This window comes from Muntiacus reevesi, chromosome 7 (genome assembly GCF_963930625.1).
Source record: "Muntiacus reevesi chromosome 7, mMunRee1.1, whole genome shotgun sequence".
Classification (NCBI taxonomy): Eukaryota; Metazoa; Chordata; class Mammalia; order Artiodactyla; family Cervidae; genus Muntiacus; species Muntiacus reevesi.
In genome coordinates, this window is record NC_089255.1 from 26,588,065 (window position 1) to 26,609,760 (window position 21,696).

A 21,696-nucleotide genomic window follows, 5' to 3' on the forward strand; every position below is an offset into this window, starting at 1 on the left:
ATACAATGGAAAGACTGGAAAACCAAGGAAGGGAGTAAGTTCATTTGGATTTAAGTAAGTTATTTATTCATTAATGCACCAAATCAATCAATCACTTAGCAAATAATGTATTTATTCAACACTTTCAGGTTTCAGGCATTATTCTAAGTCTATGAATGGGAAAGGTAAGATTCCAGATCTGCTGGGACTATATTTGAGTGGATAAAGATAGGTTATACTATTAAACTGAAAAAAAGACACAATGTCTGAAAGATATACTACTCTGAAGCAAATTAAAAATAATGTCATGTTAGAGTTTGAGAGATGGTAGTTACTTTATTTTTGGTTGTTAAGCAAGATATTGAGTGGTAATTAGCTGATATCCAGATGATTTTAAAGAACAACCATGCAATAACCATAGTGACTGAATATTCTAGGCAGAGAGGATGACTAATACAGGGACACAAAGATCTTATAAGCTTGATACATTTGAAAATCATAAAGAAAATAGACTAGCTATAGCATAGTTAGTGTGAAAGTGGCAGAAATTGAAGCTAGAGAGATTGGTACCAGAAAATCACATATTTTAGGTGATTAAAAAAATGTTCAATCTATTCAAATTTCAAAGATATGCCAAAAAAGGTATTAAGTAAAAGAGTGACTAATGTTTCCTATTTGATTTAAAGCAGGATTCTCGAGATTCTAAATAAAGGGTTTTGCATAGTAAAATATCATTACGTACAATGTATCATGCTGTTACATAATTTTAATGGACACTTAAAGATGTAGTTGTTTGTTCCTAATTTGGTGGAGTGAGGTAAAGAAAGCTGTTATATCCTATGGAAAATGGTCATGAAAGAGTTTAACTTCATATTTCAAAGTTTTGGAGAGTTTTGTGGTTATTTGTAATGGTTATTTTTTAAATCTTAGAAAGGAATTTGAGTTCACTCAAAAATCTTTTCACTTAATGCAATAATGATAGGTATTTGGTATATCAGTCATTATTTGGTTACAGATAACTAAACTTTTCTGGTTATTTTTTAAATAAGGTAATATAAGGCATTAGGTGCTTACAAAATCATGGAAAGTGCTGTAAAGGCATATTTTGGTATGGTACTCAGTGATAATCCCAAAACATTGCCAACAAATTGATATATAAGACAAGTTACTGGCCTCATAGCAATTATAAAGCTGGGGGATATAGAAGCAGATTGTCAACTATGTTGATGCATGTAAATAAGTACACAATGAAAATTAACTGTACAAAAAATAGTAGCTATCTCATGGGACTTACATATATGACATAAGTACATACATGTATAAATGCAGGACAATAGTGAAAAATGAAAGATCCCTTATATTTAATGATATTGATATGGTTAGATTAAAACTTGTTTTCTTGCCAGATGTTTTGTATTACTCTATTTTTTCTGCTTTCTTTTGGTTTAATTGAAAAAGGCAAAGAAATGAGGGCTTCCCTGGCAGCTCAGATGGTAAAGAATCTGCCTGCAATGTGGGAGAATGCATTCAATCCCTGGGTGGGGAAGAGAGATCCTCTGGAGAAAGGAATGGTAACCCACTGCAGTATTCTTGCCTGGAGAATTCCATGGACAGAGGAGCCTGGGATCTGGAGGGCTACTGTCTCTGGGGTTGCGAAGAGTCAGACTGAGTTACTAATACACACACACACACACACACACACACACACACACACACACAAGGAAATGAATTCTCTCCTATAGCTTACAGAAAGAAATGCAACTCTGCCAACACTATGAATTTAACCCAATGAGACTGCATCAGACTTCTGACCTAAAAATTGTAAGATAATAAATTATGGCTATTTTAAGTCACTAAGTTTGTGGTAATTTTTTATAGCAGCAGGAGGCAACCAGCACATCACATTTTAGTTAAACAATGACGTATTACTTTTCCTTTTCTGTCCTCTTTTAATCGATGTATCTTTATTTTAATGATGACTTCTTGTCTGTAACATATATCTTATCCAATATGATAATCTCTGTGTTTAATTGGGTTATTAAGCCATTTATATATATCATGATTATAGGTACAGTTTGATTAAAACTGACAAAATGTTCAATTTTATATTTGTTTCACCCATTTTTTTCTGATTTTATCCTTTTTGTTTTTAGGGAAATATTTAAGTATTTTCTATTATTAATTTATATTTATTCATTTTAATAATGTTGACTTAGTAATCTTTTTCCTGTGATTTTTAGTGGTTATCTAGGGTTGTAAATATATACTGTACATCTTATCATTGCCTAATTTTGAAATTATATACTTCTGGGTGTAATATAAGAAAGTTACAGCAGTATACTTCCATTTACCTCCCCCCTGCTTTTATATTTGTGTTGTATATTCAATGTCTACTATTTTCTTACTGAGCTAACACATTCAACAACACATTATTATTACTTTTGCTTTGCAAAAGTATTTATTTTTTAAAGAGACATATAATAAAAATTATCTTCTAATTCTCTCCATGTTTTAGTTCTATTGGTAATTTCAAGTGCACTAATCTTTTTTCTGCAATATCATCTTTGTCATTAATACCAGTCAATGCATTTTCATCTCACAAATAGAATAGTTCAATCCCATGTTTCAGTTTGGACTTTTTTAATATCCTCCATGACTCAACCATTTATACTGTAGTACTACTGCTTCTCTTGATGACCAATGTAAAATACTCTTTATAAGGCTGTTGCACCTTTCCTTGCCTTTGAGTCTTTGGAAAAGGAAAATGTAGTTACTGAGTGGCAGCAAGAGGTTGAAGTAAAGAGAAATCTTAATGCATTTTCTGGTGAAAGCATGTCCAGAACTTCCAGAACTACAGAGTCTAAAGTTGTGGGAGGAAAAAAATACAAATTCTACAGATTCTTCCTATAGGGGAACTTAGGACAAAATGACTTATAATAATCACTGGCTAAGAGTGTATATTAGAGAATGCTATCCCAAGACAGCAGGATGCAATATAAAAATGGATGGTTCAAATGTGATAGCAAAAAAAAAAAAAAAAAAAAAGTGATATCAAATAATTACTCTGATACTCTACCAGCCAGCACAGTACCTTCTCTGTTATGCATTAAATGATAAGGCCAGTAGATATCTGCTCAGTGATTAACTCTTGAATCTCTTTTGCTGAAAACTAAGCTTAACTAACTAACATATCATAATAAAACTCTTCTTACATTGAACATTTCATATGTCCTCAACAGTAATGATGGTCAAAGGCTGTTATCACCCTGGTCATTGTGCCACTTGAGTAATCAAAATGTGTTTAAAATAACATTATTTAACTATAAATATTTACAGTGTCTCATGTTAGCATTAAAACAAACACTTTTCCAAATTAGACCTGAGAAAACATAGGGTTCATTTCAATTCAGTTGCTCAGTCATGTCCGACTCTTTGCCACCCATGAAGCTCAGCACACCAGGCCACCCTGTCCATCACCAACTCCTGGAGTTTACCCAAAGTCATGCCCATTGAGTCGGTGATGCCATCCAGCCATCTCATCCTCTGTCACCCCCTTCTCCTCCTGCCCTCAATCTTTCCCAGCATCAGGGTCTTTTCAAATAAGTCATCTCTTCACATCAGGGGGCCAAAGGACTGTAATTTCAGCTTCAACATCAGTCCTTCCAATGAACATTCAGGACTGAACTCACTCAGGATGGACTGGTTGGATCTCCTTGCAGCCCAAGGGACTCTCAAGAGTCTTGTCCAACATTACAGTCCAAAAACATCAATTCTTTGGTGCTCAGTTTTTTTTATAGTTCAACTCTCACATCCATACATGACTCCTGGAAAAACCATAGCCTTGACTAGACGGACCTTTGTTGACAAAGTAAAGTCTCTGCTTTTAATATGCTGTCCAGGTTGGTCATAACTTTCCTTCCAAGGAGTAAACCTCTTTTAATTTCATGGCTGCAATCACCATCTGCAGTGATTTTGGAGCCCCCCAAAATAAAGTCAGCCACTGTTTCCACTGTTTCCTCATCTATATGCCATGAAGTGATGCGACTGGATGCCATGATCTTAGTTTTCTGAATGTTGAGCTTTAAGTCAACTTTATCACTCTCCTCTTTCAATTTCATCAAGAGGCTCTTTAGTTCTTCAACACTTTCTAACATAAGGGTGGTGTCATCTGCATATCTGAGATTATTGATATTTTTCCTGGCAATCTTGATTCTAGCTTGTACTTCTTCCAACCCAGCATTTCTCATGATGTACTCTGCATATAAGTTAAATAAGCAGGGTGACAATATACAGCCTTGACATACTCCTTTTCCTATTTGGAACCAGTCTGTTGTTCCACATCCAGTTCTAACTATTGCTTCCTGACCTGCATACAGGTTTCTCAAGAGGCAGGTCAGGTGGTCTGGTATTCCCATCTCTTTCAGAATTTTCCACAGTTTATTGTGATCCACACAGTCAAAGGCTTTGGCATAGTCAATAAAGTAGAAATGGATGTTTTTCTGGAAATCTCTTGCTTTTTTGATGATCCAGTTTACTTTGGCAATTTGATCTCTGGTTCCTCTGCCTTTTCTAAATCCAGCTTGAACATCTGGAAGTTCGTGGTTCACTTATTGCTGAAGCCTGGCGTGGAGAATTTTGAACATTACCTTATTAGCGTGTGAGATGACTGTAATTGTGTGGTAGTTTGAGCATTCTTTGGCATTGCCTTTCTTTGGGATCGGAATGAAAACTTACCTTTTGCGGTCCTGTGGCCACTGCTGAGTTTTCCAAATTTGCTGGCATATTGAGTGTAGTACTTTCACAGCATCATCTTTTAGGATTTGAAATAACTCAACTGAAATTTTATCACCTCCACTAGTTTTGTTCGTAGTGATGCTTCCTAAGGCCCACTTGACTTCACATTACAGGATGCTCGGCTCTGGGTGAGTGATCACACAGTTGTGATTATCTGGGTCATGAAGATCTTTTTTGTACAGTCTTCTGTGTATTCTTGTCACCTCTTCTTAATATCTTCTGCTTCTGTTAGGTCCATACCATTTCTGTCCTTTATTGAGCCTATCTTTGTGTGAAATGTTCCCTTGGGATCTCTAATTTTCTTGAAGAGATCTCTAGTCTTTCCCAGTCTATTGTTTTCCTCTATTTCTTTGCACTGATCGCTGAGGAAGGCTTTCTTATCTCTCATTGCTATTCTTTGGAACTCTGCATTCAGATGCTTATATCTTTTCTTTTCTTTTCTTATTTGCTTTTCACTTCGCTTCTTTTCACAGCTATTTGTAAGGCCTTCTCAGACAGCCATTTTGCCTTTTTGAATTTCTTTTTCTTGTCGATGGTCTTGATCTCAGTCTCCTTTACAATGTCACAAACCTCTGTCTATAGTTCATCAGGCACTCTGTCTATTAGATCTAGTCCCTTAAACCTATTTCTCACTTCCACTGTATAATCATAAGGGATTTGGTTTAGGTCATACCTGAATGGTCTAGTGGTTTTCCCCCCTTTCTTCAATTTAAGTCTGACTTTGGCAATAAGGAGTTCATGATCTGAGCCACGGTCATCTCCCAGTCTTGTTTTTGCTGACTGTATAGAGCTTCTCCATATTTGGCTGCAAAGAATATAATCAATCTGATTTCGGTGTTGACCATCTGGTGATGTCCATGTGTAGAGTCTTCTCTTGTGTTGTTGGAAGAGGGTGTTTGCTATGACTAGTGTGTTCTCTTGGCAAACTATATTAGCCTTTGCCCTGCTTCATTCTGTACTTCAAGGCCAAATTTGCCTGTTACTCCAGTTGATTCTTGACCTCCTACTTGTGCATTCCCATCCCCTATAATGAAAAGGACATCTTTTGGGGGTGTTAATTCTTGAAGGTCTTGTAGATCTTCATAGAACCATTCAACTTCAGCTTCTTCAGTATTACTGGCCGGAGCATAGACGTGGATTATATAGGGTTAGCAAGAGGCAAAGAGCATAACTTTTTGGTGAGTCAGCCCTTATAGGGAATTTCCACCAAGTAGCCTCATGATAATATTGCTTTATTTCATGCTATTTACCAATTCTAATTACAAGGGAGGCTGTACAATGTCTCTAAATGAATTCAGGGATCCATTACATATGAAGAACAAGAGAAGGCCACACAGTAGATAATAGCAGTCTCTGCTACATGGTCTACGATCATGGCTAAACTAGATACTGGTGAGGAAAATAGTGGAGTTGGGCTTGACCTTGGTTAGTGAGATGCAGCTTTTTATAGAGTTTGAGGCTTCATGGAAGTACATAGGCAACTAATCCCAAGAAAATGAGGTGTCATTATCAAGAAAAAAGAGTCATGGTTAGGAAGCTAACAAATTTTGGCCATAGCAGTTATTGTCACTGTTACTCAGTATTGCTAGAAAATTTTAGTTAACAGGATAAGTAATAGAAAAAATATTGTTTGGAGATCATTTTATCATTAACCTAATAAAAAGAAGAGAATGTAGTAGAAAAACTATTAGAAATGAGATGTCAGCAATGATACCATTTACCACCTATTATATGTAAAACAAAAACAGTAACAGTAAGATCAATCATGTTAGGGGAAAACTTAATAGTAAGTGTAGCACCCAAGTACAAAATGTGCAAAATTAGATTTAACAAAAATGTGTTACCAAAAAATGTGTTGAAATAAAAATTATGACAAAATTTTCTGTGTCATGATAGTACATATTTAAAGGGATGTAAGAATTTCCTAGAAGACTCAATTTTGTAATTCTCTTAATTTTTCTACATTTTATAAGTTTAATACTGTGATATCAAAATGATTAGTAGAACTTATTTTAATTTTAGAAAATAAATCAATCTAATTTAGAATAAAAGAATATAAAAACATACAAGAAACCTTTGAATGAATAAAGCAAAGATAAAGGACATGCTCTTTCTAACACTAAAATACATCATGAAACATAAAGAGTAAAAATAAAGTGTGTAGAACCTTCTCAAATTTAACAGCCAAGACAAGGAAGAATATGAGCAGACCTAAAAAAGGACCTGATCCATCTACAAATTTGCTAGATGATTTTTTTTAAAAAAAAAGCATAACAAATTGTTATTGGAGTAATTATTTCATTGGAATGATGGAAAAATTCTTCATATCATTTCTCAAAAAATTTTAACAGATTTGAGTTTAAATGTGTCATTTTCAATCCTAAAAAAATTTACAGTTAAAGTCACCTAGAACATATATATGTTTGCCTAAATATAACATTTCTTAATGCTTATTTTAGAAATTAAACTACAACAAAAGAAAAAAAAAAAAAACTATACAAAAATCCCACAATTTACAACTAGAGACAGCTTCCAAAGCCCCCCTTGATTATCTATTGTAGCCTTTAAAGAATTGTCAATTTGAGAATTGAAAAATGGTGTCTCAATTTCTGTAATGGCAAAAGTCTCTTTTAACAAGCCCAGTTACTTTTTACTGCCAGTCTCTGAGGACTCTGAAACAATCAAGTGAGTTTTCTCCTTTATACCTCGTATTAAGAGATGCATTTATATACCGAGCAGTTTGAAGTCCAGAGCAGAAAATAAAATCACTGGATAATAACTGAGCATTCAGGATTTCATAGTGATGTTACTTCTAAAGTACAAGGGCACCCCGGTAGGTTACATAAGTCTGATGTGTTACTCTACCTATATATCACATCTATCATGTTAGTTCATTTATGATATAAATGTGTCTATAAATGATAAAATTCAAATGCCAAAATAATACTGAGGTGAGGGTTGAAAAGTGAAATTGCACTGAAAAAATGCTTATTTTTATATAAGTGGAAAAAATATAAAAATTACTCTAATCATGTTCACTGGGAATTAAAGCAGCAATTAGGCCAAAGAAATTATTCTTAGAGAAAGGGGTATGTTATCAAGATATTTTAATTGTTTGGTTACCCTGATCAGATTAAATGACTTTATTCTTTGAACTACTACATAATATAGAGGAATTTGAATATTTGTTTCCAGGGATGCAATTATTTTTAAAGGGAGATAGATAACAAAACTGCAAGGATAAAATGCCTGATTCATGACTTGGTCAATCATGGAGTTTCAACACATAGAAAATATTGATGCTTTCTTTGCACTTGTTCAGAATTATGGAGAGGAATATATGACACACTATCCAGTGACAGCAGTCGGAAAATTGCCATGTATTTAAACAAACATAATTTTTCCAGTAGACATGTATGGATGTGCGAGTTGGACTATGAAGAAACTGAGTTCCAAAGAATTGATGCTTTTGACTGTGATGTTGGAGAAGACTCTTGAGAATCGCCTGGACTGCATGGAGATCCAACCAGTCCATCATGAAGGAGATCAGGCCTGGGTGTTCATTGGAAGGACTGCTGTTGAAGCTGAAACTCCAATCCTTTTGCCACCTGATGTGAAGAGCTGACTCATTTGAAAAGACCCTGATGCTGGGAACGATTGAGGGCAGGAGGAGAAGGAGACGACAAAGGATGAGACGGTTGGATTGCATCACTGACTCAATGGACATGAGTTTGCGTAAACTCCAGTAGTTGCTGATGGACAGGGAGGCCTGGTGTGCTGAGGTTCATGGGGTCACAAAAAGTCAGACATGACTGAGCGACTGACTTGAATTGAAGTGGACTGAGTTTGTAAAAAAAAAAAAAAAAATGAGAAGAATCACCCTTTTTAGGATGTGATGTTTGCCAAGTCAATGAGCACCTTTTAATCTACTTATTTGCATACTTCAGAAAAACATAAGATCCAGTGGCTATAGCTTACATAAAATCATTGTCTTGCATTAAGAGTACAAAGCACAAAGAAAGAATGTTGATTCACATATAAAGATTTCCATTTTCTGTCTGACTACCACCTGAAAGAAAGAAGTTTCTATGCTACTCTGAGTAATGGTGTCAAACATAATGGTTAGAGTATGGCCACTTATCAAATGTGTGTCTTACTGATAGTAATCTGACATACCTAAGTGCAGGTAATGTTCATTATGGTCAACTGGATATACTGAGTCTCCAAAAACTATACTGTGTGATTAACAGTTGAAGGTCCACAAATATTCAAATATTTCCTATTTTATTCTCTCATTTTGGCATTAGGACTGACTCTAGGCTCTGAAGAAGGCAATAAAAGCACTAGAAATGATCATTGAACCAGTAATTAATCTTGAACAATAGAGCTAAAATCAGATAAACAGCGGAGGCAATGAGATAAGTGAATTTATGTAGATGAAATATTCACTTTTCCTTTTATTTGTATTTTTAAAAAATAATTTAGCTTAGCAGAGTTCACCTCAGTCAGCACCACATATCTATTTCTGTCTATCCTTGACAAAGTTAAAGGTTAAAGGAAACTTAAGGAAAATCAATGAGAGGAAACAGGTCCAAAGGTGAGAAGTAACTCTCCAAAGATGCTACTCTGTTCAAACAGTTCATCATACTTTTAGTTTGTTTGTTTAGATGCACAATGGGAAACAATTCAGTCACCCTGCTCCTTACATCTCTTTGAGTGAAAAGTTGACCAGGACTACCTTAGTTACGTCACTAGCTCATGGTCTTAGTGACAGTATTTTTGGTATTTCTACATACTCATTGTATTTATGAAAATATGTGAATTAAAAGCAAACATCAGATAAAAATGGTCATAGATTTTGCAACACTTGCCTGCCAATGCAGGAGATGCAATTGATATCCCTGCGTCAGAAAGTTCCTCTGGAGGAAGTCAAAGCAATCCACTCCAGTATTCTTGCCTGGCAGGCTAGAGTCCACAGGGTCGCACAGAGTTGAACACAACTGAAGTGACAGCATGCAGCATGCAGGGTAAGAATGCACAGATAGAATACATTTATTTGCATAGCCACATAAAGGGAAGAGTTAGGAAAACAGGTGAAATGAGAAACTGCACTTTTGAGAGTTAATCTGGTGTTTCAGGTGTAAAGGGGTAGGGTTTGATCTCAGTAAACCATGGAGCTGTCTCAATACTTAACTTTCTATTAATAATACATGTCTTTAATCAATCTACTTCAGGAAGCATAATGCACATAATGTGATTTTGGCAATAATTTTTTATTTATTTCGTAGAGTTATTTACTATCCTCATAACGTTTATGAGATGAATAGACCAGTAGTGATGAATTCTCTTTCATTTCTGATTTTGTAAAATTGCATCTTCTCTTTTCTTCTTAGCCTATTTAGAGTATAATTGCTTTTATTCATTTTTCTATAACAGTAAGGTCTTAGTTTCACTGGTTTCCTTTGTTATCTTTCTCTGAATTTCACATTTAATTTTTGCTATAATTTTTGTTATTTATTTTCTTCATGTTGCTTTAGTCTTTAAGTGGTCTTCATAAAATCTTTTTTAGTAAGGTAACCTTGTTACTGCATACTGAGGATATCGTAATGTACTTCTTGAGATTCACAAAAGACAAAAATCTACCTCCAGGAGATTTTTAAAATTCTCCTTTCTCACTCTAATAGTTAAGGGTTTCTACACAGTGCGATCTGGAGCTGAACATGAAAGGAGACACGTCTTCTGTCTAACTGAACTTGCCTTGCACTAACCATGAGAAAATTTGATTTAATTTGGTCCATGATCATCACATTTTTATGGTCTCGTTGTCCTGTGAAATATCTCCAACTGCATAATACCTACAAAGCACTCGTACTGCCAAAGCTGTCATTTCCCTGAGTGACAGGCAGCATGCCTAAGGAAATAGTGAGTTTCCTGACCTGTTAGTCCCTATCCCACCTTGTTTGTTTTCCTTTTCAGGCAGCTTCTGCAGAAGGATGAATGGATCTCTGAATAACAGATCAACTGTTTCTGAGTTCATCTTGGTGGGACTTTCTACTTCTCAAGAAACTCAAATATTCTTTTTTGCAATCTTCTTTCTCATCTATGTCGCCATCATAGTAGGAAACCTCCTCATTGTCATCTCTGTGATAGTTGACAACCATCTTCACTCCCCCATGTATTGCTTTCTGGCAAACTTATCATTTTTTGATTTATGTCTTTCTTCTGCTGCAACTCCCAAAGGGATTTCAGACTTTCTTAGAAAACACAAGACCATCTCCTGGTGGGGCTGCATGACCCAGATGTTCTTTATGCACTTCTTTGGGGGTGGAGAGATGTCTCTTCTGATAGCTATGGCCATTGACAGGTATGTTGCCATATGCAAACCCTTGCACTACAAGACCATCATGAGTCACAGGGTGCTTACTGGGTTTCTGCTGCTCTCATGGGTGATTGGGCTTATCCATACTACAAGCCAGATGGTTTTCACTGTGAATTTACCTTTCTGTGGTCCCAATGTATTGGACAGCTTTTTTTGCGACCTCCCCCTGGTCATTAAGCTTGCCTGCACTGATACTTACACCCTAGAGCTCTTGGTGATCGTGAACAGTGGGCTCTTGTCCCTGATCTGCTTCATTCTCTTGCTCATATCCTACGCTGTCATGCTGGTCACCATCTGGAAGCTCTCCTCCAGTGCATCCTCTAAGGCTCTGTCTACACTCTCTGCTCACATCACTGTAGTCATACTCTTCTTTGGCCCTGCCATCTTCATCTATGCTTTCCCATTTAATAGCTACTCTGTAGATAAATTTCTTTCTGTGTTTTACTCTATCATCACTCCTCTCCTTAATCCAATTATTTATACTCTGAGGAATCAGGAAATGAAGGCAGCCATTAAAAGACTAAGCAAACATCATATTGGTGCTGGGCTCACCCACTAAATATTGTCTGTTACAAACAATTGTTTTATGTTCTCTGCTGTTTGTGTGTGTCTGTGTGTAAGTCGTTTCAGTCATGTCCAACTCTTTGCTACCCCAGAGACTGTATGTAGTGCAACAGGATTCACTGCCCACGGGATTTTCCAGGAGGGAATACTGGAGAGGGTTACCATTTCCTCTTCCAGGGCTATTTGTGGGTAGTGAGTCTTAAGTATATATAAAAACATTGTAAGTAAGTATTTAAATAATATAAATTTTCATATGTATAAAATCCATAAGACAAAAATTATTTTTATAAAATATTTTAGTGAACCAATCTATAAAAATATGAAATTTTAATGAAAGCACATTATATGATGTTCAGTGTGACTTTTAGTTTCCAGGTTGTATGTAGTAATTTACCAGGTATTAATCTTGCAGTATATGTCAACCATATAGAAGCTTCATAAAGGAGTTGTGATTTGAATGACAATTTGAAAAATAATTTTTCACTGTATAGCTTCGATAAGCTAATCATTTTTAGTAGAATGTATCATGTACTTATAAAATAATATTCCAATAATTTCTTTGGCAACCAGAATAGTTTTCTCAGCACCATAATGATCTGAAGTATTGAATATCAAAATCATAAACTGCTCATTGTATCTTGCTATACCAGATAGCTTGAATACTAATATTCTTTTAACTAAATTCAGATATTGATGACTGAATTTTTAAAATATTTTAAACATTAAATGTTTTTAACCTCATAGAGATTTGCACAACAGACATAGCAAAATCTGAAAATTTTAGAGTGATGACCACTCAACTCCACTAATTAAGCATTAATTCATTACCATTCATCCATAAAGAGCTTTCCATATGATGAAAAGAGCCTTCTCCTCTTTCTCCTTTCTCTCTGCCTCTTTGTCTCTTCTTGCCTTTTCAGCTATTCTCCGTACCTTCTTCCCTTCACAGCTTTCATGCCACCCCCATCACTTAATCTCTCAAAGAGCCTTTATATGGTAAAAAATTTTTGTCTATGATAACAACTGCTTGAGATCTATGAATTTCCTTATAAAAATAAAATTAAAAATTAAATTCCAGTGTACTGACATTTACCAATTATACAGACATAATAACATTTCATATGACTATATTTTTGTTAAGGAAAATGATTAAGCATAGAAACAAAAGTTACAAAATACGTAACATTTCATTTAATAAAAATTTTGCATTGTTCATATAATCAAGATGATAAAACCTTATTGTAAGCTATAAATAAGACAGATTAAAAACTACATAAATTCTTTCCAGAAGAAAATGCTCAATTTTGTACAACTGTTCATTTCTCCTATGTTTATCATGAGTTTCTAATATTGCATTGATTGATCCCACTGGGACTTGTTTTAATTTCAGAAAATAATTCTATTTCATTAAAAAACTCAGAATATCTAAGATATTCTGAACATCTAAAGCATCAACATGTCCTTCCTGATATTAAAATGCACTGTAAAATAAAATGAGTAAAATTAAAATTTGTGGTAACAATATGAAAGAGAATAGGTAGATCAGTGGAACATGATAGACCTGCATAAATATAGTCAACTTATTTTACACTTATTTTACATGTGAGCAGAGGTAATACAAGATAGACTTTCAACAAATAGACATTCACATGCAAGAAAAAAACCCATCTAAGTATAAACTTTACATTCATCATGAAATTAATACAAAATAGATCACAGAATTCAACATAAAATGTAAAATTATAAAATTCATAGAAGATAACATAGGAGGAAATCTAGATGACCTTGGGCTAGGCAATGACTTCTCAGATATATAACTAAAGGCACAGTCTCTGACAGAATTCGTAAGGTGGATTGATTAAAATTTTAAAAATGCTACTCTCTGAATGACAATGTCAAGAGAATGAAACCAGTAGCCACAGATGAAGAACAGATTTGTGAGATACATATCCAAAAAGGACCACTATCCAAAATATAAAAAGAACTCTTAAAACTCAAAATAAGAAAATAAACAGTCCTATTGAGAAAATGGCAAAGACCTTACCTAACACCTCACCAAAGAAGTCATACATCAGGTGTCATCAGGATTATGCAAATTAAATGGTAATAAAACACTACTACACAGTTATGAAAATGGTCAAATCCCAGATTACCGATGAGGCCAAGTGCTGGCAAGGATGTGGAAACACAAGAATTCTCATTCGTTGCTGATGGGATGCTAATCGTACAGCCACCTCAGGAGACAATTGGTGGTTTCTTAGAGAACTAAGCATACTTTTACAGTTATGTTTCAGCAGTTGTGTTCCTTTGTATTTACCCAAATGCACTGAAAACTATCCTGAAAAAAATGCACACAGATGTTCAGAGCAGTTTTCTTTATGAGTACCCAAACTTGAAACCAACCAAGATGTTCTTCAGTAGGCTTATGGTTAAATAAATTATGATACATCGAGACAATGGAATTTTATTCAGTGTTAAAAATAAACAAGCATAGGGAGGTGGGAGGGGGGATTGGGATGGGGAATACATGTAAATCCATGGCTGATTCATGTCAATGTATGGCAAAAACCACTAAAATATTGTAAAGTAATTAGCCTCCAACTAATAAAAATAAATGAAAAAAAAAATAAACAAGCTACGAAGCCATTAAAAGCTTGGATAAAAATGCATATTGCTAAATGAAAAGCCAATTTAAAAACTTTTACATATTCTATAAGTCCTATCATATGACATTCTGGAAAATGAAAAACTATGGAGACAGGAAAAAGGTCTGTAGTTGTCAGTGAATAGAGGGGGAAAAGGAAGACTAGATGGAACAGAGGGAATTTTATGGCAATGAAACTAATCCATATGATTCTATAATGATGTCTATATATCATTATAGATTTGTCCCAATCCATCCAGTGTACAATCAAGAGTTAACTATAGTGTGAAGTGTGGATTTTGAATGACAGTTATATGTCAGCATAGGTTCATCATTTGTAACAAATGCACCATAGAGCAATAAGTTGATTAAAGGGGAGGTTATGCCTGTGTGAAGGAAAATACCACATGTATGGGAAATACTATTTTCTCAATATTGCCATGAAATTAAACCTGTTCTAAAAAACAGTTCATTTTTTAAAAAGGAGAAAAATGGGTTTACTTGAAGCAGACTTGTCTACACATATCTTTAAATGGAAAAGGAAATATAAAATTCAGTGGAATTAACTTACTTAATTACAATGATATAAATAATTATACACATCCTTTATCAATAAATTCCAAGAGATTGAAGTTAAAGCATGGGAAAAGTTCAATTTTAATAAGATTTAGAATTAAAATTATCTAGACTGTATATTCATATTTTGCCTGAAGAGCAATCATAAATGCTTCCTGTAGGAAAGAATCTACAGCCAAGACAAACATCATACAAAAAACTCACAATTCACAGCTAGTGATATCTTTCAATACTCTCTTGATTATTTATTGATGTCTTTAAAGTATTGTCAATTTGAGAGGTGAAAATTGATTTCTCATGTTCTGGAGTGGCAAAAGTGTCTGTGAACAATCCCAATTACTTCTTACTGCCAGTCCCTGAGGACGCTGAAATAACCAAATGAGGTTTCTCCTTTATGTCACCCATCAAGGGATACTTTTATATACCGTTGTCTTTTGAAGTTCAGAGACAAAAACCTTTAGATGATGAAGATAAGCATTCAGGATATCATGTTGATTTTACTTCTGAAGTCCAACAGGTAGGTTACATAATACTGACATGTTTCTCTGCCTATATAACACACCCATCACAAATTTCATTTACAACATGTGTGTCCATCCATACTGATGAATTCAAATGCCAAAATAGTAACTGAAAGAATGGAGGGAAAGGAGATCTTAAACTGGAAAAAATTTGATTTTTATAAAAATGGAAAAAAGATACAAAAGTCACCCTAATGATGTTTACAGGGAATTAAGATAATAATACAGGAATCCAGGCAAAATAACTTATGTGTACAGAAAAGGGATCTAGGTAAGCTTAAATTGTTTGGTGATACTTATCAGACTGGTTAAATTTTTCTTTGAATTATTGCATAATGTAGAGAAAATTGCATATTTGTTTCTAGGAATACAATTATTAAAAGAGAGTTAAGAAAACTACAAGGATAAAACACCTGATCCATGGCTTGAAAAAAAATCATAGAAAGTCACCACTTCCAAAATATTGATACTATCATTACACTTGTCAGAAATTTTAGAGAGGAATATACAACCATCTTCTGATAACAGTCTGAAAATAGCCATATATTTAAACAAAAATTAATTGGTTAAAAAAAAGCTGAGAGAAATCACCTTGTCTGGGATCTTATCTTTGCCCAGTTCATGTGTACCTATAAATCTATTTATTTATTTGCAAACTTTAGAAAAACAAAGCCATCCAAGACTGTAGCTTGGATAAGACAAAATCATTGTCTTGCGTTAAGAGAACAAAGCACAAAGAAGAATATAGATTTTCATTTTCCATTCCATTCTTATGTGAAAATAAGAAGTTTTGTGCTACTCTGAGTGATGCTGTCAAGCATAATGGTTAGAGTATGGGCCACTTATGGTCAAATGTGCCTTAATGTATGTAAACTTACATACATAAGTGTATATAATTAAATGTTTATTATGGTTAACTACATATACTGTACTTCTAACATTTAAACAGTGTGATGGAAAGGCTAAGGGTACATGGATTATCAAATATGTCCTATTTTGTGTTCTCATTTTGGCCTTAAGTTCGGCTCTAGGCTCTGAAGAAGGCCAGAAAAGCACTAAAGATGATCAACAAGCCTGGAATGAGATTTGAAAAATAGGCCTAAAATCAGAGAAGCAGGGGAAGCACTGAAATAAGTACCTTTATGTAGACTGAGCACTGACCTCTTCCCCTTCCATGTACTTGAAAATTTTAAATTTAGTTTAGCTGAGTTCACCTCAGTCAGTAACACAATATTATGAGTCTATTGATCCTTGACAAGGTTAAATGTCAATTAAATGAAACTTAAGGTAGATTACTGTGAGGAACAGAGGTCCAAAGAGGATAAGAAATTAACCTGAAAATACTACTCTGCTCAAACAGAATATCATTAACCTTTTTGAGTTGAGACTCACAATGATACAGTATTCACCTTACTCCTTACATCTCTTTAAGACGGACAAGATGAACAAGAGTACCATGGAATCCTCACTAGTTTATAGTCTTAATAATGGTTATTTTGGCATTACTATAGACTCACTATATGTGAAAATATATGAATTGAAAAGAAATATCAGAAAAAATGGTCATTTGATTCAGTTTTGCAACAATTGGCTGAGAATGCACAAACAGGATACACTTACTTGTCTGACCACACAGACTGAAGAGTTAGGAAAATATGTGAGATGAATATCTGATATTGTGAGAGTCAATCTAAGTCATTCAAATATAAAATCTCAGTAATTTTGTTAACTACTATATAACTGTCTCAAAATTCAATTTTCTATCATAATGTGGTCACAGTCATACTCATCATTAGTTCTCTTCAGGAAATATAATGCACATCATACAATTTCAGCAATACCTCTTTAATATGGTACACATTTTACTACATAGTGTATGCGAGCTCAGTCACTCTGTCGTGTCTGACTCTGTGTGACCCCATAGACTATAGCCTGTCAGTCTCCTCTTCGGTAGAATTTTCTAGGCAAGAATGCTGGAGTGGTTTCCCTTTCCTCTTTCAGGGGATCTTTCCAACCCATGAATCAAACCCGCATCTCCTGAACTGCAGGCAGGTTCTTTATGTCTGTGCCACCATGGAAGCACCAGTGTAGTATGTAACAAAACATGTCAGTAAATATATTATATGAAACCCACAAAAGAAAAAATCTATTCTCCTAATGCTTTTGAAAACTCTTATCACTCTAATAAATTAAGTGGTTATTCAGAGTGTGGTCTGGAGCTGAACATGAAGGAAGACAAGTTTGCTCAATGTCCAGTTGATCTTGCCTTGCACTAACGAAGAGAAAAAGTAATCTAGTTGGTTTCATAACCACCACACTTTTATGGTCTTGTGGTCCTGTAAGATATCTCCAATTGCAACATATCTACAAGCAGTCATGTTATAAAACGGATTACTTTCCTGAATAAGAAATAGGGTGATTAAGACTAGAGTCCCTGACGTGTTAGTCCCTATCACACACTGTTTATTTTCCTTTTCAGAAAGCTTCTGCAGAAGGATGAATGGATATCCTGAAAACAGATCAAGTGTTTCTGAGTTCATTTTGGTGGGACTTTCTGCTTCTCAAGAAACTCAAATATTCTTTTTTGCAATCTTCTTTCTCATCTATGTCGCCATCATAGTAGGAAACCTCCTCATTGTCATCGCTGTGATAGTTGACAACCATCTTCACTCCCCCATGTATTTCTTTCTGGCAAACTTATCATTTTTTGATTTATGTCTTTCTTCTGCTGCAACTCCCAAAGGGATTTCAGACTTCCTTAGAAAACACAAGACCATCTCCTGGTGGGGCTGCATGACCCAGATGTTCTTTATGCACTTCTTTGGGGGTGGAGAGATGTCTCTTCTGATAGCTATGGCCATTGACAGGTATGTTGCCATATGCAAACCCTTGCACTACAAGACCATCATGAGTCACAGGGTGCTCATTGGGTTTCTGCTGCTCTCATGGGTGATTGGGCTTATCCATACTACAAGTCAGATGATTTTCACTGTGAATTTACCTTTCTGTGGTCCCAATGTATTGGACAGCTTTTTTTGCGACCTCCCACTGGTCATCAAGCTTGCCTGCACTGATACCTACACCCTAGAGCTCTTGGTGATCGTGAACAGTGGATTTCTGTCGCTGATCTGCTTCATTCTCTTGCTCATATCCTACGCTGTCATGCTGGTCACCATCTGGCAGCGCTCCTCCAGTGCATCCTCCAAGGCTCTGTCTACACTCTCTGCTCACATCACTGTAGTCACTCTCTTCTTTGGCCCTGCCATCTTCATCTATGCTTTCCCATTTAATAGCTACTCTGTAGATAAGTTTCTTTCTGTGTTTTACTCTATCATCACTCCTCTCCTTAATCCAATGATTTATACTCTAAGGAATCAGGAAATGAAGGCAGCCATTAAGAGACTGAGCAACCAGCACATTAGTTCCTGGCTCACCCCCTAAATATTGTCTGTTGTATACGATCGTTTTTTGATCTCTGCAAATTTGGAGGTTGTTATTGTTATTGTTTAGTTTCAGTGTTGTCCGACTCTTTGCAACCCCATGAACAGTAGCCCAAGAGGCTCCACTCTCCGTAGAGTGGGTTACCATTTCCTCCTCCAGAAGATCTTCTTTATCCAGGGATTTAACCCATGTTCCCTACAATAGCAGGTCGATTTTTTATCACTGAGACACCAGGGAAGACCATTTAAATATTTCTTCAAATAATTGAAATCAAATATTAAATAATATTGAATTTCCACCTTACAAAATGTGAGGAATATTACAGTATCTTTTTACTTCATTGGAAAATAGTCGTAGCACAAACGTAATATATAATTTAGCTTGCATTCATTACCTCCTTTACCTCCTTATCTTCAAATTCAAGGGAACCCTTATGAATGTTTAAAGTACATAATACACTTACATGGTTATCACACAACACTGTTCTCTGCCTGCAGAGAATAATGAGGAGGCACCCATATTAGGCGTGGTGATGTTAGAAGATCATGTTAAACAGAAGTCTTCACAGAAATGCATTAAGAAAGCTAAAGAATAGACATTTGAGTGGAAAAAAGTACATTGCAGGCAGAAGGGCCAGTTTATATGGATATTGTAGTGTGAGAAAGTCATTTTAGGTACGAAAGACAGATATTTATGAGGGAGGTTGATATATAAAAGGAAGAAAGACCTGTGCAGAGATTATACAGAAAGGTAGAGTATTCAGGCCTTGTGAGTCCTACTTTTTAGCAATATAAAGCAATTAAAGAGTGTTGAGAATGGGAGGTTTGAGAATAGATTGAACAATCTTCTGAAGTGTCATGAAGGTTTGTGTTTTTAAATGGAGAATAAATTGTAATAGAAATGAATTCAGAGAAAATAGTGGCCTATTTCACGTTACAAATCTAAACTTATCAACGATTCAGTAAGTTTATGGAAACATTGCAAAGAGTCCTTCTAAAGACTTATTGGAAACCTAAATTATGCAAACATCTTCAAGATCATCTCTTTTGAGGTATTTTATTAAGATATTGCAAAACAAGGAACCTGGAATAAGGCATATTTTCTCTCCTTATTTTCATCTTATTTGTTTTTTCCCCTGTGTTAGATTGTATCTGCCTGTAGGGAAATTGCAAATTAGCCAAGATGACACGGTCAGACTCTCTCACCCTACAGCCTCCTGCCTTCGCTCCACATTTTGCAAATAATGATCTGTAACAGCTCTGATCACTTGGAGCGCTGTGCATTCACATCATGAGGTGCTGCTTGCCTGTGGGCTACTTTTTGTGAATCAGACATATGAACTCCACCTAGAAAGCAGTGGCATTACTGCTGCATCACGGCTGTGTCCGTTGGGTAAGCCACGAGAGGAGAGAAGACAGCGCGTCTGCTGCTTCCACCGCCGCAACAGGCAGGAGAGAATACAGCTGTGGCCGCTGTGCCAGCCAAGGAAGAGGCTGTGCTGCGGTTTTCTTCCAGCTTCCCCGCTTGCACCTCGTCTACCATGGGTTCAAGGAACAGCGCACACAGTATGAATAGCGAGACAATTGGCACAACGAACAGGATAAGAAACAATTCACTGCCCTGTTTTAGTTTGACCTTAGACATAGTGCACCTAATATTTCAGCTTATTCTGAAAAATTATATGTGTACCATCCTTAACAACTAGTATGGGTAATCTCATCTGGATATCAATACTGTGCTCATATTATCCTTCTCATTTCTATTTTTAGGAATGCTCTGCTGTGTTCTCTTGCGAACATCTCCTCAAAGGTCATGCTATGTTGTGGTATATATCTCCTTACCTGAAATATTTTTTAAAGGCAATTCTAATTGCTAGCAGTTGCCTGGGGAACCACATGGAAAAAAATTATGAGATTCAGTTAGAAAGAATAAGAAATTTTTAGCAATATCTACTATGGGCTTTGGAAATGAATCATAATTATCATATATTTACAACCCTCACTTTCTTGTAACCTTTTCAAGAGGATTGTAATTGAGGAGACATGGCAGAGTTACATATAAGAATAAGGACAGAAAAATTCCTCAACAGGTGAAATCCTCTGCAGCCATGTACTGCTACTCAGATAGCCCATCGAATTTTACCTGCTTAATTATGTTTTACCATAAAAGATTTACTGTACTCACCTCCATAATATTCCTTTAATAGTTAAGCCATCATGAAGTTAAACATAATTGTAAGAGACTACATGAAATTCTAAATCTGCTAAATTCCACCAACTAATCACTTATTGATTACCATAAATCATTTATTGATTATCTTGGTGAAGGCCAGGGATTCCCCTGGTGGCTCAGACAGTAAAGCGTCTGCCTACAGTGCAGGAGACCCAGGATCAGTCCCTGGGTCGGGAAGATCCTCTGGGGAAGGACATGGCAACCCACTCCAGTACTCTTGCCAGGAAAACCCCATGGATGGAGGAGCCTGGTGGGCCACAACCCATGGGGCCGCAGAGAGTCGGACACGACCGAGCGTCTTCCCGTCCCTTCACTGGTGAAGGCCTCCTCTGCTTGTTCTAGCCCATGAGTGTACGTGCTGCTTCTTTCTCTCTCTTATATTCCCTTACAGAGTGAAAGGAAAGTTTTCTCCGTGCTCAGAACTAGTCTATAGTCTATGAATTTCCTTATATGCCTTGCTCTGTGTGGATATATTTATTTTAATTCTAAATGAATAAGTGCATTCATTTATCAAATTATAAATATTCAGATTGGTAAAGTCAAGTGAATAGAATTATAGTTTTCTC

At 35.6% G+C, this 21,696-nt stretch overlaps 2 protein-coding genes across 2 annotated transcripts; both read left to right on the plus strand.

The window, feature by feature from the left end:
• Positions 1 to 10,766: 10,766 nt before the first annotated feature.
• LOC136172582 (olfactory receptor 4K13-like) lies at positions 10,767 to 11,711 on the plus strand. Its single transcript, XM_065942009.1, has one exon. It carries the CDS (start codon positions 10,767 to 10,769, stop codon positions 11,709 to 11,711), a length of 945 nt encoding a protein of 314 aa, XP_065798081.1.
• Positions 11,712 to 17,953: 6,242 nt separating this feature from the next.
• LOC136172583 (olfactory receptor 4K13-like) lies at positions 17,954 to 18,898 on the plus strand. The gene has a single exon (XM_065942010.1). It carries the CDS (start codon positions 17,954 to 17,956, stop codon positions 18,896 to 18,898), a length of 945 nt encoding a protein of 314 aa, XP_065798082.1.
• The last annotated feature ends 2,798 nt before the right edge of the window (positions 18,899 to 21,696 follow it).

Bases quoted from the DNA above. Each gene is read 5' to 3' on its own strand.
- LOC136172582 (XM_065942009.1), top strand. From the start codon at position 10,767: ATGAATGGATCTCTGAATAACAGATCAACTGTTTCTGAGTTCATCTTG.
- LOC136172583 (XM_065942010.1), top strand. From the start codon at position 17,954: ATGAATGGATATCCTGAAAACAGATCAAGTGTTTCTGAGTTCATTTTG.